Raw genomic sequence first — 14,238 nt, forward strand, 5'->3', positions numbered from 1 at the left:
CCAGCCTTCTGCGATCCTCCGTACAGCGTCTTCAAGCGCGTCCACGCGGTCCACGCTTCCTCGCAGTTGTCGACCACATGGTGGTAGTCCGCGTCCATGTGGAGCAGCATCAGACCGAACGCGATGTTGCTCGACTTGCCATACTCGTGCCGGAAGAGTTCCAAGATGATCCTATCTATGCAAAGCCAAGTGAGCGGCAACAGGACGACGCTAAAGCGGCCAAACAAGCTCGTCGAAAACACCGAGCTTCAATGGCTGCAGCAGCGAAGGCTAACCAGGACCGCCGAGGCAGGGACGTTCAGGATGAGAGTCGTCCTACTCCCAAGAAGGCTCGTAAATAAAGCAGATCTATTCTGCAACAGACACAAAATAGTACAAAATGATACTTATGGTACCATGTCACTAATGTGAAAGTGTGGATAAAATTGGAGTTTTGCACATGTTCCAATAACAATTGGAATAAACGGACAACACCATTGGCTCCGCGCGACAATTTTACGTCAGAATGTCAAATAAAAACAAAATATTTTTCAATTTTGGAAACGAGATTTTTTTAGCGGCTCATAACTAAGTGAGATCTCAGTCCTGGAAGCTAAGCAGGTGCTCAAAAGATAGATGAGACGCCCCTCTTCCCCGTGGTGTGCCTAAATCGTGATTCGTACTTAGGTTCATTAGTATTATTTTGTTTTGTGAGGTCTCCTATGTAGGAGCAAGAATCAAATTTTATTACCTTATACGTGTATCCGATAGCCAAAAAAATCAGCCTATCAGAGAAACCAATCGGCTAAATTTGTGATTGGCCAGGCTCTTATAAGTGAGCAGTATGAGCATGTCGAAAGGCAGGAGTATTATATATTATACTCGGAGCGACGCCATTATCAAAGTGCAGCAGCCCTCACCACTCGTCTAACCAGCTTCCGCCTGCCTCATCTAGCGAATCTATGTGGCGACAACCTTTGGGCATGTTGAAGGCGCAATTTCTTCGGAAATAGAACGATCTCCAAGGTATTTCACCGGCTTGACAAGTGTGGGATGTCGAAATTTGTCAAACTTTGCGCCAGTGGCGAAAGCCGCTGCCAGTCGTTTGGCCCGCAATGGCTTTCGCCACTCAATTCAAACTTTGGGACTTCAATGCCTTCGCCATCGAAATTGAAGTTGTCGCCCGCGACTTGGCTACAGTCGACACTGCCAAATTTTCCAAAAGCCGGAGGACGAAATTACGGGACCTGCTTCCGCTAAAAAAGGGCGCCGAAAAAAGCTCGGCGATCCGAAGCAGCGGGGCGATGCGCCAGCTGCTTCCGACGCAGAGCAATTGACTTGATGCCATCCTACCCGCGACTCGTAGCAATAGCGACGTACGAACGTAGAGACAACGCTCCTGTCGGCAAGTCGCCCAATGGAGCATTTCGCCATGATGGCAGTCTCAAAACGAGGTGCAGGTCTAGGTACCTACACTTGGATTTTGACTGGACGTTTCGTGCGGATGCTAAAATAAGTGAGCTTCACTCGCGTACCGTCTGTTACGAAACGAGCCTTCAGAATTAGATATCAAAAAAGTTCAAACTTCTTACAAAGCTCAAGTCCTCACCTTATTCACCCGCGTAAGGCTATCGCTTTTTTTCTTTTCAATTGTTTCCCTGTACAATACCTTCCTCCCAAGAACGGTTAGGGCTCTGAAAATTTCACTGTGTCGACGTTGTTGCACAGCACGGGCGGCAGCCGTAGCCAGAATGGCCGGCCCCGCGTTAGGCACTTTAGCACTCCAGCGCCACAGAAGGAAGCCCAAGCCGCTTCCTCAGGAGTATCATCTCTCTCTTCTCTCTGCAGGGCCGCCTGGGGGGACACGCAGCCTTATGCCTCAGTCGCCGCCGCATCCCTTGACCTTGTAGACCCTCGGACGGATGCAGCGCGTGCTGCACAAAAAGAAGAAGAGCGAGCCCAAGTCGGCCCCGGATCGCCGGCTAGCGACCACGTCGGCGTTGTCGCCCTCGCTCACACGCGCGGCGCTGTCGGCCTCGCAGTCCAGTGCGGGCTCAGGTCGTCGCCATGCCGCCACTTTGTACCACCACAAGAGCGCAGCCCACACAACACTAAGCAACACACCGCCGCCACCTCGCGATCAGGTGGTGGTGGGTCTCTCGGCCTCGACAGAGGACGAGGTTGAGGACTGGAGTAGCGATTTCCTGGCCGCTGAACCTCGAACACGCTGGAGACGACAGGATAGCGTCGGTGCCGAGTTTTTATTGGCTGATGCACTGTACAAACGGCGGAGTAGCAGTAGCTCCAATGGCGTCGCACGACGTGGTAGCGAAGTGGGCGCGTCCAGTGGCAGTAGTGGCCACGTGGATGAAGACGATAGAGGCCTCTACAGTTCCTACTCGTCCGTCAAAGACGCAGCTCGAGTGACACGTACAGACCAACCAGAACATGCCAGTGACAGCGACGAGGACTGGGACGCCGAATTCGGATTCGATGAACAGACCGACGCTGCACTGGGATCCTCGGATAGTATGGATCCAACCAGACGAAGAGCGGAGAATGGCAATTTCTTTCTACCGAATCTGCACGAAGTACTGGACGGCGAGACTTTACCTGACGACGACGAGATGGACGACGCCGTTGCTTTCAATTTAGACGGAGCACAGCGACGACAACGCAGGCCGTCAGAGGAGCCGCTTTTCCAAAGAAGACGTAGCGATTTCCACCAGTCAGGAGCGAGTATTGATGGCAGCGTGGACGGTATCAGGTCCAGTATGACGTCTGCGTCAGCGTCCTCGTCTAACGCTGTGGAGTACGCGTTAGTGGACAAGTTGAGACTATTAGAAGTAGCCAACTCGTCCGCGTATGCTGTCAGGATAGAGCGGTATCCCAAGCCGTCGAGTACATTTAGCCATTTGGAGCGAGACCGCACCAACTTCCCCAGTTTCACCGAGAACAAGTATGAGCGATGGCTGGCGGATCTGGTGGTGCCAGACTGCGCCATTGTATCGCATCACATGGAGGCAGAACGCAACCGCTTGCCGCCTCCACGACAACTGAAGAACCAGCAGTTCCACGCGCTTGTGTCACTTCCATTCGGACGCGAGTTTGTGGATACTTTCTTCAAGCAGATCACACATTACCGGTATTTCGGCGAGGATAAGGAGAACAAGGAGCTGGTGAGGATGTACTTTGAGAAGGTCTCAACCACAGGCATGACGGACGAGAACTGGGCCCAGAATTTATCGCCTGTGGACTTGGACTACGTGGTGGGATGCAGCGTCGAGATTTTGCAGGAAGCAGCGAGACTGTACGGCCCCAAGCCGGTGGTTCCACTTGCTACTCATCTGTCCTTGTCGATGCTGTCTACGTCGTCGTCGGCGTCGTCTCAAGGCAACAAGACTACTATTTATTGGATCCAGCAATTCCAGGACATTCTGGTGCATTGCGCAGAGGCCTTTCCGCAGTATTCGAACGTCATTGCGCTCATTGAGTTGCGATACGTTTGTCATCACTTGGCAGGCTTTGCGAGCGGCGAGTACGAGTACAAGTGGCAGATTTGCAACCAGCTACCGGCCTTCTTGCCGCTAGAACCAGTGATGGGCGACTCAGCGTCACAGATCGTGAACGAAGTGCTTCAGTACTACGGCGCGTTGTTCCAGCACTTGAATACGAGCCCAGAAAGTCGTAGCAACCGATACACAGGACACAAATCATCTGGCGACAAGAGGAGTGCGCCAGTAGACGAAGCGAGGCAATACGCTCTCTCTTCCGACGTGTTCTGTCTGCAGGCGCTCATCCTGTGCGATATTCAAAGCTTGTACGACAGCAAGAGTGCGCTGGCCGATATCTCTCTCCCTGCGCTCGAGGAACTGATCGAGTTTGAAGACGACGAGGCAACTGTAGACCCTATTCTAGTCGGGTTAATGCCTCACAACCGAGATAGCAGGAGCAGCTCTTCCTCGTCCAATCCGGATTATCGCGACAGTGGTTATGAACGTGGTGATCACTCGAAAGGACTGGGAGGCTGGAGTGCGAGTGCGAAGCTGTTTGAGCTCTTGAGACCTTCATCTCGGAGTCGTAACTCGGCACTGAGCTTCTTCTACGAACGGATATCAGCAGCAAAGTTCCCGCTCGTGAAGGCCAAGTGCGCGTGTGTTCTGGCTGGTATACACGTGTCCTCTACCACGTCCCATGGCAACCTCCGAGTGGCGGAATCTCTCGCGTATGAAGCATTGAGGTTATTAGAATCGTGTTCGAAGAAATCGGTGATTAAATTGTCCAAGATACCGTCGCTACGCAGCCGCGACAAGACTGTACCAGTACCCTATCTCAGCATATTTAACAACGACGGACTTCTGTCGGATTTGGGTCGCGAGGCGCTCGAAAGTCTGGGCAACATTTTGATCAAGAATAACAAGTATCGCTACGGCATCCTGTGTCTGGAGGCTGCTGGCGCTCTTTTCAGTTTCCTGAACCAAGGCTGCGAGTACGAAAAGCTGGATCGACTGCTGTGCAAGCTCACATTGGAGGCTGATGATGTACATCGAGCACTGCCGCTGCATGAGAAGGTGACGTGTGCAGCTCAGCGACAAGGCAACATCACGGTGTATGTGTATTTAACACAGGAGATGACCAAGCTGTGGATTCGAGAAGGAAACTTTACGCGTGCTGAGGAATACTTGGCAACCGCTTGCCATTTCCTGCGAGACCACACGAACCTGCTGCCGCCACACTTCCTGTCGTCTGTTATCAATGGAAGTTACTCCAGTAGCGAAGCTCCATCCAGCCGTAGCGGGACGATGATGACGGCCACATCTAGTTCCGTGTCATCTTCGCTTTCGGGTTCATTCCACCTTTCATCACGAAGTACAGGGAACGCCAGTGAGGTGGATACGTGGCTGAATCACGACATCAACTTGCACCTGTTGGTTCGAGATGTCTACCGCTCTAGTGGTCGGTGTTTGGAAGGTATGCGGGTGCTGGAACATCTTCTGAATTACAGCTCCCGACTACCTCGTGGGAAGCGCACACAGCTGAGAATGTTGCTGGCTGAAGATGCTCTCAAGATGCGGATGTTTGACACTTGTCGTCACATGTTTTCGCTCATGGAGAGGGAAGCTACAGCCTTTTGTGATCGTCTGCAGGAGAACATTAAAGGGTTCAGTGGACCAGGCAGTAGCAGTGGCACTGGACCTGGAACAAGCAGCAGCGGTGGAGGCAGAAGTCTTGGAGGTATGGGCAGTGAGGCTCGCTACTGCTTCGACATGTCGTTCACACTCCGTTACATCGTATGTCGTGTCAAGATGTATCTCAAGCTCAAGGACTTTGGCAACGCTTACGCTTGGCTGTCGTTGGCTCACGTCAAAAACGATCGTGATAATGTCCGTAAACAAGCGCAGCTGTATGTTTTGGACGGGAAAGTGCTCCGTGCCTTTTGTCGAGAACAACAGGAGCGCGAGTGGGAGAGAAGACGTGATGGCGAAGAGTCGACTCGACGAGGACGTACAGGCTCTACTTTTGTCGGAAGTGTCGTGTCTCCAGCTCAAGTGGAGGAAATGCTGAAGCCTTTGGGTGTCTCGTTGTATGGCCTGAACAAAGACGAGAAACAGCGCTTGAACGAGCGGATGGTTCAGTTTGCCACGTGTATTCGCGACGTCGACAAGGCGGAGGAACAGGCTCAAAACGCATTCTGGACGGCGTTCGATCTGTATCGCGTGCTGGACGACAGTCTGTATCAACTGAAGGTGTTGCTGGAGATCGTCTCCTTCATGCTCGCGCCTATTCAACGTTCATTCTTCGCACTCGGCAGTAACCAGGACGATGAGATGCTCAAGTCTCATTTGCATCGTCGAAGTTCAGGTAAAGAATCGTCTGGAGCGTTGGAACTGGAGGATTTAGGCGGTGACGACACGATCGAGAAGACGCGGAAGACGTTGCTGGAAGCGCAGAAGCTGCTGCGTCCTGCACTGAACTTGGCTGAGCAAGTGGCGAGTCCCGCGTGTTTCCTTCAGACGTTGATCTTCTGCAGTGAAGTGTGGGTCTGGCTCGAGCGTATCGCGTCGTATAAGAGCGAGAAACATCTGAAGGAGGCCACAGCGTTCTGGGAGGAGGCTGTGCGTGTCATGAAGGGCGTTTTCTTCCGTCGTGTGGCGTTTCATGACGTCGCTGACGCTCAGATGCTGCACTCGTCGGGCTTTGGCAACGACTTCTCGATGCCTTTCGCGCGTGGACTGAACAAGGGACGCTTCTGTGTAGTTCCGATCTTGAACTTTAGTGAAGGATTCATCGTCAAACTGGAAGCCATGACGCTGCAGCTCATCCTTGCAGCCTGTCAGCTACAGCTGTTTGAACGTGTGCCAGAATACGTCGAAGAGACGCTGCTGGCTCATCTGGACGAGCTGCTGAGTGCTCGAATGTGTCTGAGCAGTATTGTGCATCAGTTGCAGACGTTCCGAGCTCTCCAGAGATCACACAAGCGTTTGCCTCCGACTGGATCGACGTCGAATCTCGCAGCTGCGATGCCCTCCGGCTCGAGTGTCTCTGTGTCTAGTGTCGGCAGTAACAACTCGAGATCGTCTTCATTCTCTGCGGTGATTCCAGTCCCCTCGCCTCAAATGAGTGCAAGCGGGAAGCAGGTGGCGTCTACGCCGTCTCCGAGTGGCGCGGGTGTAGCGGGCAAGCGAGCTGGTCACAAGAAGAACCAGTCCATGTCGTCGATCTCCGAGTTGTTGGCGTCTAATCCGTACCAAGAAGGCGCTGCTTCGTATGGTGCACCGGGTGGACTGAAGAGCTCCGCAACGCCTCGAACTGGTCTCGCATCTTTGAGTGAGCGGCCGAATGTCCCTCCTCCGTCTACGGCTACCGGAAAGTCTGGAGCTAGTGGACACACTACGAAGAAGAGTAGCGAACGGAAGCCACGACGGTATACGCGAGAGAGATCACGCTCAGCTCCGCAGCCAGGAATGCCCAACCACCCGTCCCCAAGCGCAGAGTTGGCTTTCGACGGCCATCTCCATGAAGGAGGAAGTATGCCGGTTCTTGCCGAGTCCGGAGAGAGCAGTGATGGCTCATTGAAGCGCACGTCGTCCGTCAAATTCATTGATCTTGGTGATCTGCGATCGTTGCCCCCTGGAGAAGACTTTGTACTGGGCAGAAGCGACGGCTTTGGACGTGACGAAGGTAGCAGCTCTAACGGAGCTATTGGTCTGTGTGACTTTGATGAAGTGCAGTCTGAGAAGCTCTGGTGGATCTTTAACCTGTGGCGCAATGCCAAGTCCAAGTACGTAGAAGGGAAGATCGAGACGTCTGAGTTCCGGTCGTGCAACTTGCGTTATCTACGGACATTATTGGACGCGTTTGACCCGCAACAGATCGCTGTGCTGTACTTTAGAGGACCTGAGAGTTCGTCGATGGACTCTGTCGTAACACCAGGTGGCACTAGAGTTCCGTCCGATGTGAACACTGGAAACCCCAATGGAATGCTGGACTTTGACGTCTCGAGGATGAATTCTCACGCGTTAATTCAAGATCGACAACTGGTACTATCGATTGGCTACGAGTATTCAGGTGAAGTTCGAACACCGTTTGGAACACACCCGAAGCTCCAGTTCAAAGTGTTTGGTGTCCGTGAGGGCGACACACGGCCGTGGCGTCAGGAGATCCCACGACCGGATTGGTATCTGTCCGAGTACGACATGTTGGAGGCTGAAGACGCTGCTGTTGGAGCAGGAGTTCTGCGCACGATGCGACTGCTTGGAGCCAAGTTGTTGGTCAAGTTGCTAGGAGTCTTGCTGCTGGAGAACTCCGTTGTGGTCGTAGGGAACTCGTACCCGCAGATCCAGGAAGTGGCCACGAGTCTGCTGAAGCTACTGGAACCGTTCCAGTGGCAACATACGTTCCTGCCGTTCGTGCCCGTGACGTCCTGGAGATTCCTCCACGATGCTGTGTATCAGCATGCGCAGGCGGAGCTGGCGGCTCGACCGAAGAGCCGCAGGTCGTTCTCTAGACTCTCGCACGATTGGCGGGCGTGGAGCAGTGGAAGTGGTAGTGCAGCTGGAAGTTCGTACTCTTCGTCCCGTGGCAGCACTGACAGTCTCTATGGAGGGACCAGCTCGACTGGATCGGTGGAGCCGACAGAGGAAGAACCGCCGTTCTTGCTGGGCGCTACAGCCGATACATGGCAGAGTTGCTTGGCGTTCTCCAAGAAATGTGGCAACGATCCTCGCTTGCTGTCGTCGTGTGTGGTGGTGGTGGATCTGGACGATGTGGACTCGCTCGCGACCGATAAGACGCTCCGGAATGCTGTACCTTTGCCCAAGAAGTGGCGACGACAGTTCTTGGAGCGAATTGAGAAGATCACAAGGCAGCGACACAAGATGCGCGCGAAAATGAGTCGCAGACACTCGTCACAGCAGCTGGTATCGAGTCGTGGACCCACGACTCCGGCCTCGTCCTCTGGCGTAGCGTCGATGCGGTCTCCAGTAGGAACGTATCCTCCGATGGACGTGACGCTGCGTAGCTTCGACGACGTGCACAGTACGAGTCGCTCGGGATCCAGTTGGATGATGACTCCAGTGTCAGCCAGCAACGTGTCCGATCCAGACAGCAACTACCAAGGTGTACAGCCAACAGACCCCAATGGACTTGACGAGAGGAAACACTACGACTCGGACTGTGCTGCTGCGTTTGTGAGTGGACTGCGTGAGTTCTACGACAAGTTGCTGGTGTTGTGTGCTGAGAAGGAACGCAAGGCCAAAGGCAGCAAGAAGAAGAAGACTTCGAGCAGTAGTGGCCACTCCAAGCGACAGGAGATCAAGTCGTGGTTCTCGTCTTCTCACGACTTTGACGCGTTCGTAGACAACTTCCAGAATACGGATCTACTCGAGGCGTTCGAGAAAGAGAAGGCAGCAGCACAGGAGGAAGCACAAGCCCAAGCTCGAGCGATGCTTGAGCGTCAGTCCAGCGAACACGAGGTCAGCTCTACCAGCAGTGGCCGAAGTACGCGCTTCGGTACGACCCCAAAGGCTCTTGTCAACTCGTTCACGCCACAGCAACTCAAGAGTTTCGGCAGCTTCAGCAGTTTGACGGCCAGCAATCGAAGTTCCGGTGGTCAGGAGCGGAGACGGTGAAGAGGGAAGGTAGCTTAAAATTGTAGGAAGCTTAACTATTATTTATCCGCAAAGTTTTGCGAATGTCAATGGGGACTTGGTCGTTTCTTGTTGCTCGCGTGCTTGTTGCAGAGCCAACTTGGCCTTGGCGTGCAGCTGCTGGTCAATGCGGTAGGCGGTGGAGGCTTTACCTGCGCGGACAGCCCATTGAAGGGGAGTTTTCTTGGTCTGTAGGCAAAATTTGGATTAGATTTTTGTAGTTATGGTAGGCTTGATGAACTCAACGTGTGAAGTACTTTGTCAGGGAGATACCAATTGGCCCCGTTGTTGAGTAGCAGCCAGATCATCTCTTCCGAGCCAGCTTTGCAAGCCAAATGCAGTGGTGCATACCAACCCTGTCAAAAAATATTGCAAGTAAATTTACGAAAGCAGAGAGCAGATAGTGCTTACCCAAGTGCTTCGTTGGTTGACATCAGCACCAAAGCTTAGTAAGAGCTGAGCGATTTCCACATCGCCCTCGGATACTGCGCGATGAAGACCTGTCACGCCGGACTACAAGTGGCACAAAGTGACTTTCAATAACAAAGTAGACAAGAGAAAGCATGATATCGTACCCATCGCTGCTGTTGAATGAGTGCTGGGTGACCTTCCAACGCCTCACGAAGCCGTGTTACGTCTCGCTGCTTGACGAGCAGACAGAGATCGGGTAAGGACGAAGTCTGCGGCTCCATCAAGAGAGTTCGTATTTAGAAATAGCACGAAAAGTTATCTAAAGGAGAAGCATGATATAATGCAAGAACATGTATATGGCGTCGCTGAAGAGCTTTCCTAGGTGCGGTCACTGATCTTGATCCGCCAGGTTGACGTGTTGAGCAGGAACATGTGGGTTCTCCAGCCGCTATTCTGCAGCACTTGGAGGAACAGTGGGAAGTCGGACGTCATCTTGCGATACGTAGATTCGAGCAATGGTTGATGCTTGATGCTGCCATCGCTCGTTGACGGAGGTGGCGACGCAGTAGGAGGAACCAAAGCCAGAGCCTGGAGCACCAAAACAGCCTGGAAGAAAGCCCGCAGCTCGTCTTTAGGCTTCGCTTCCGCTTGGAATATGACATGCACATGATCACCCACAACCGTCAACAAGTACGTTTCATCCTCATAAATCTGCAGCAGTCGGTCGAGGTCCGTCGAGGTCGGAACTGCCTGATGGAGCTCTGATCCCATGACCAAATCACTCGTCACTGGCAATACGGGGTCTTTGAAGATCGGCTCTTCCTGGTTGACACTGCGGATGGAATACTTTTCCACCGGAAAAAAAATATATCAGGTCAGTAAAATATAAAATATCGCGCATAATCACTGCAACTTGATGATGACTCACCCGTCCATGATGGTCGGCAACGTTCTCCTTGCCAGGTTTATTAACCGACGTCAAGAATCTTTGGACCAATATCAATCCTCTCGAGCAGTTCACCGTGGGGATGCACAAACACGACACAGCGTTGAAATTCGCGTACACGTGCACGAGCGTCAATACCAAGAACGCGACCCACACCGCCCGAGGCGACGAGTTGACGGCATTGGCGAAATACATGCCAAATAGAAGTCCAAACAGCTTCACTGCCGTCTCTTGAGACCCTTCTTTAGCAGCACAATCAGCCATATTGTCCCTCTTGGCGAAGTGCGTCATCAACGACGACCTCGTAGCACCAGCAGCTACTCCACACATGGTCTTGCAAACACTCGAGACACAGAGTACTTCGGTCACTAAAGTGGGGAAGTAAGGCGCAACCATGTCGAGCGTCAAGCCCACGTCGTTAATTACATCAGCAAAAAGCCGCCAGCGCTTAACGTTAACGTCGAACTTGGGCCCCACAAAGTAGGCGAAGGTCAACCCGCCGATCATACCCGAACCGTCCCTCAGAACCCATTGCAGTGCTGCTGCCAGAGGCGTAGCCTTGTCGTCTCCCACCCCCACACTTTGTAGTACAGACTGCGTTGCCAACACACCGCGAAGGTAACTGCACATTGCCTGCAATGTGTCCCAGAACTGGAAGCTGAGGTAGTCCTCACTCACGCTGTCCGGATAACCAGCCGGTAAGAACATTTCCTGTAGCTCGCGACTCAGTCCGGACAACGTGAGGCAGCCGGCGTTCCGAGCGCGACCCTGACCCGTTGACAATAACTGATCCCCTTGTTGCACGTAGCGACGCGGAGGTTCATTGGCGCATACTGGACGTGTATCGAACTCAGTCACACGGACGCCTTTGCCGTCATTGGAGAGAGGAGGAGACGGAGAAGGAGACGGCCCCACCTTGCGCTGCGTCAGCTCCGTCATGGCTGCAGCTTGAGGGGGCGGATGTCGATGTGAGATGTCAAGGAAGGCATTGTAGAGAGGGGGGAATAGTGACATGGGTCAATCGGACGTGGTACACACTATGTTCCGAAATTGCTGGATTTTGAACGAATGTGGTGCACATCATCTGAGACATCAAAACGTACCCATCTCACAAAATTGCATTTGAAATGGTGCCAGTCTCCGTTTCGCTACGTACACCTCGCAGCTCTGATGGACGTGGACTACGACGGGCAGACGGCGTTCGACGCGGCCGCCAATGGGGATTTCCCCCTTGTGGTGCTTCTCTGGGGTATGGCAATGGCTGTGCAACCCAAACCCGTAGATCTATTGGCAGCTAAAGACCAAAGTGGGAACAGTTTGGTGCACTACGCGGCTGCGAGTGGCGAAGACACGTGCGACACGATGCACTTCCTGATGCAGCAGATGCACGCATCCGGACGCGAACAAGAGCTCATGGACGCCAAGAATGACGCAGGAGAGACGCCGCTCATGTAAGTGGAACAGTGGCAGATCTTCTGGGCTTGAGAATTGAAAAAATATTATTGACAACGATGATATTCATACAGGAGAGCAGCCCATGCCGGCAATATGCGACTAGCAGACACGCTGTTGCGCTCTGGATTCGTCGATCTATTGGCTCAGGACGCTCGAGGCAACACGGCGGCCCACCACGCCGCTGCTCAGGGTCATCTCTGGATGCTACACTTCTTACTGGAGGCCGAACAGAGACGCAATGCTGCAATGGCCAAGGAAGGAAAACGAGTGGAGTCTACGATGCTCGGTGGCTACTCTTTACAGCACCGGAACGTCTTGCATTACGCCTGTATGAGCGAGTACAAACCCATGGTGCAGTATCTGCTGACCAGAGGCTTTGACGCAAATGAAGCAGATGTAGAGGGCAATACTTGCATGGATTTGGCTAAGCGACGCAACTTGTTGTGGCTGGAAGATCTACTATCAGGCAAGGCAAAGGCGGCTGATCCCCCCACGCACATGCGCAAGACTCGAGGAATTGTAGCAGTGCTGCATGGTTCGCTGTTGCTCGCGATCCTGGCCACCAGCTACTGGCTTGTATGGTGGCTAGCTCTGCCGTTAATTTTCATTATACTAGGCAAGTCACTAGCTGCATTCCGCCAACCAGGTCACGGTCACGGTCATTCCCACGGAGCACCGAAGAATCTGGCCAATTTGCATCCATCCAAACGGAACGTGAAGATAGCTATGAATGTTTCGCTTGAGCGGATTGAAGAGGGTCCGACGAAAGAAATGTCTGCGAAGAGCAAGAAGGTGAAGGACGAGACGAGCGTGGGTCTCCACACGTTAATACGACCACAACCGGAGTCCGCTATGGGCATCTGGATGGCATGGGTGGGTCTATTCACCTTGTTGTACATCGTGCTGTGGGTCGATGATAACTACAAGGACTTTAGAGACAGCCACACGGTGTTTCTGGGTATCACCGGTGGAGCTGAAGTATTTTTTCTGGCGGTGTGGGCACGATTATCATTCTTCTGCCCGACAGATCCAGGAACGATCCAAACGTACGAACAAGACGTCAAGACAATGCTGGACAAGGCGTCACGATGCGAGACCCCGGACATGACCAAGTTCTGCCGCACGTGTCTTGTTATGAAGCCTATACGCTCCAAGCACTGCGCTCAGTGTGGCATCTGTATCGCTCGACATGACCACCACTGCGCGTGGATCAACCGATGCGTCGGGTATGGCAATCATCGGTCATTCTTTGTCTTCTTGCTGCTGCACTGTATTGTGCTGGGAATCTACGCAGCTCTCGCCATTCTCGTGCTTTCCGATGCTACGCATGATCTTCATGCTGAACGAGTGAAGTCGGACGGTAGCGGCAGTACCGACAGTTTGTCGGCTATGGACGTCTGGATAGAGATCCCGTCTCTGATTAAGAAGCACTTGCTAGTGATAATGGTGGTGGTGTGGGACCTCATGGCCTTCGTGGCACTTGCTATGATGGTGAACCAGCACGTGAACAACATCGAGCAGAACCTCACTATTAACGAGCAGATGAACTGGCGACGATACGCTTATATGACCCAGAAACCAGCGTCTGGATCGAAGGACGGCAAGAGTGGCAAGAAGACAGACTCTGTGGGGATGTCCAATCCATTCGATCGCGGCTTCAAGAAGAATGTGGTGGAGTTTTTCGTCCACTCGGGTAGTTCAGCAGTTGACTATCGCAAGGTGTTCACTGTGCCGTCTTCAGATGTTACTGGCGACAGCTCCGCAACCGACACGATGGTGGAGATGTCGTCATCGGAAGGCATCGAAGAGAAGAACAACGCGGGTGATGTCGTGTAAAGACATGGGGGTGCTCTAGTAAAAAATATAAGTACGCCAGATTTACAGCGATGACAACTGGACTGATAGAACGACGAATGTACGAGATGATGAATCACCTGTTAATTAAATTCGATGATACGGTTCATCATCCGTGATGACGAAGTAACCGAGTCAACAGTGTTGACTCACAACCTCTTGCAACCTTTACATGTTGGTCCTGCGTAGCCAGGGTTGGCATAATTTTAAATACCAAGAGTGCACAAGAAACAAACCGAACGTTGAAGTCACGAGCAATGACATCTCGTCAACCATAATAACGGCGTAAACGCCAAGTATAGGCTTGAGTAATATTGCGCTTTGCACACATTCTGTCTAAACGATGCCCTGACTCGTTGTTTTAGCGAACCTTGAAAAATAATCCAACATTGATTTACCTACCGTAATCGTCGAATTAACGTTGAATTACCATTTATTCGAAGA

The 14,238-nt window shown here is 52.6% G+C and overlaps 6 protein-coding genes across 6 annotated transcripts; 4 read left to right on the top strand and 2 right to left on the bottom strand.

Moving 5' to 3' along the window:
- Window positions 1-77: 77 nt before the first annotated feature.
- Window positions 78-341, top strand: PPTG_24214 (hypothetical protein; the record flags this gene model as incomplete). Its single annotated transcript, XM_008915764.1, has 1 exon — window positions 78-341. One exon carries the CDS (start codon window positions 78-80, stop codon window positions 339-341), a length of 264 nt encoding a protein of 87 aa, XP_008914012.1.
- A 753-nt stretch (window positions 342-1,094) lies between these two features.
- On the top strand, window positions 1,095-1,316 carry PPTG_24215 (hypothetical protein; the record flags this gene model as incomplete). Its single annotated transcript, XM_008915765.1, has 1 exon — window positions 1,095-1,316. One exon carries the CDS (start codon window positions 1,095-1,097, stop codon window positions 1,314-1,316), a length of 222 nt encoding a protein of 73 aa, XP_008914013.1.
- A 378-nt stretch (window positions 1,317-1,694) lies between these two features.
- On the top strand, window positions 1,695-9,207 carry PPTG_17891 (hypothetical protein). Its single transcript, XM_008915766.1, has one exon. The coding sequence runs from the start codon at window positions 1,902-1,904 to the stop codon at window positions 9,108-9,110; it is 7,209 nt and encodes a 2,402-aa protein (XP_008914014.1). The 5' UTR covers window positions 1,695-1,901; the 3' UTR covers window positions 9,111-9,207.
- On the bottom strand, window positions 9,153-9,820 carry PPTG_17892 (hypothetical protein; the record flags this gene model as incomplete). The annotated part of the gene is made up of 4 exons (XM_008915767.1): window positions 9,153-9,317; window positions 9,386-9,484; window positions 9,540-9,641; window positions 9,704-9,820. The coding sequence occupies 4 exons, from the start codon at window positions 9,818-9,820 to the stop codon at window positions 9,153-9,155; spliced, it is 483 nt and encodes a 160-aa protein (XP_008914015.1).
- Window positions 9,821-9,917: 97 nt separating this feature from the next.
- PPTG_17893 (hypothetical protein) lies at window positions 9,918-11,424 on the bottom strand (the record flags this gene model as incomplete). The annotated part of the gene is made up of 2 exons (XM_008915768.1): window positions 9,918-10,385; window positions 10,468-11,424. 2 exons carry the CDS (start codon window positions 11,422-11,424, stop codon window positions 9,918-9,920), a joined length of 1,425 nt encoding a protein of 474 aa, XP_008914016.1.
- A 197-nt stretch (window positions 11,425-11,621) lies between these two features.
- On the top strand, window positions 11,622-14,203 carry PPTG_17894 (hypothetical protein). The gene is made up of 2 exons (XM_008915769.1): window positions 11,622-11,936; window positions 12,012-14,203. Exons 1-2 carry the CDS (start codon window positions 11,656-11,658, stop codon window positions 13,774-13,776), a joined length of 2,046 nt encoding a protein of 681 aa, XP_008914017.1. The 5' UTR covers window positions 11,622-11,655; the 3' UTR covers window positions 13,777-14,203.
- Window positions 14,204-14,238: the final 35 nt, after the last annotated feature.

Source organism: Phytophthora parasitica (genome assembly GCF_000247585.1).
Source record: "Phytophthora parasitica INRA-310 unplaced genomic scaffold supercont2.75, whole genome shotgun sequence".
In the NCBI taxonomy this organism is placed as follows: domain Eukaryota; phylum Oomycota; class Peronosporomycetes; order Peronosporales; family Peronosporaceae; genus Phytophthora; species Phytophthora nicotianae.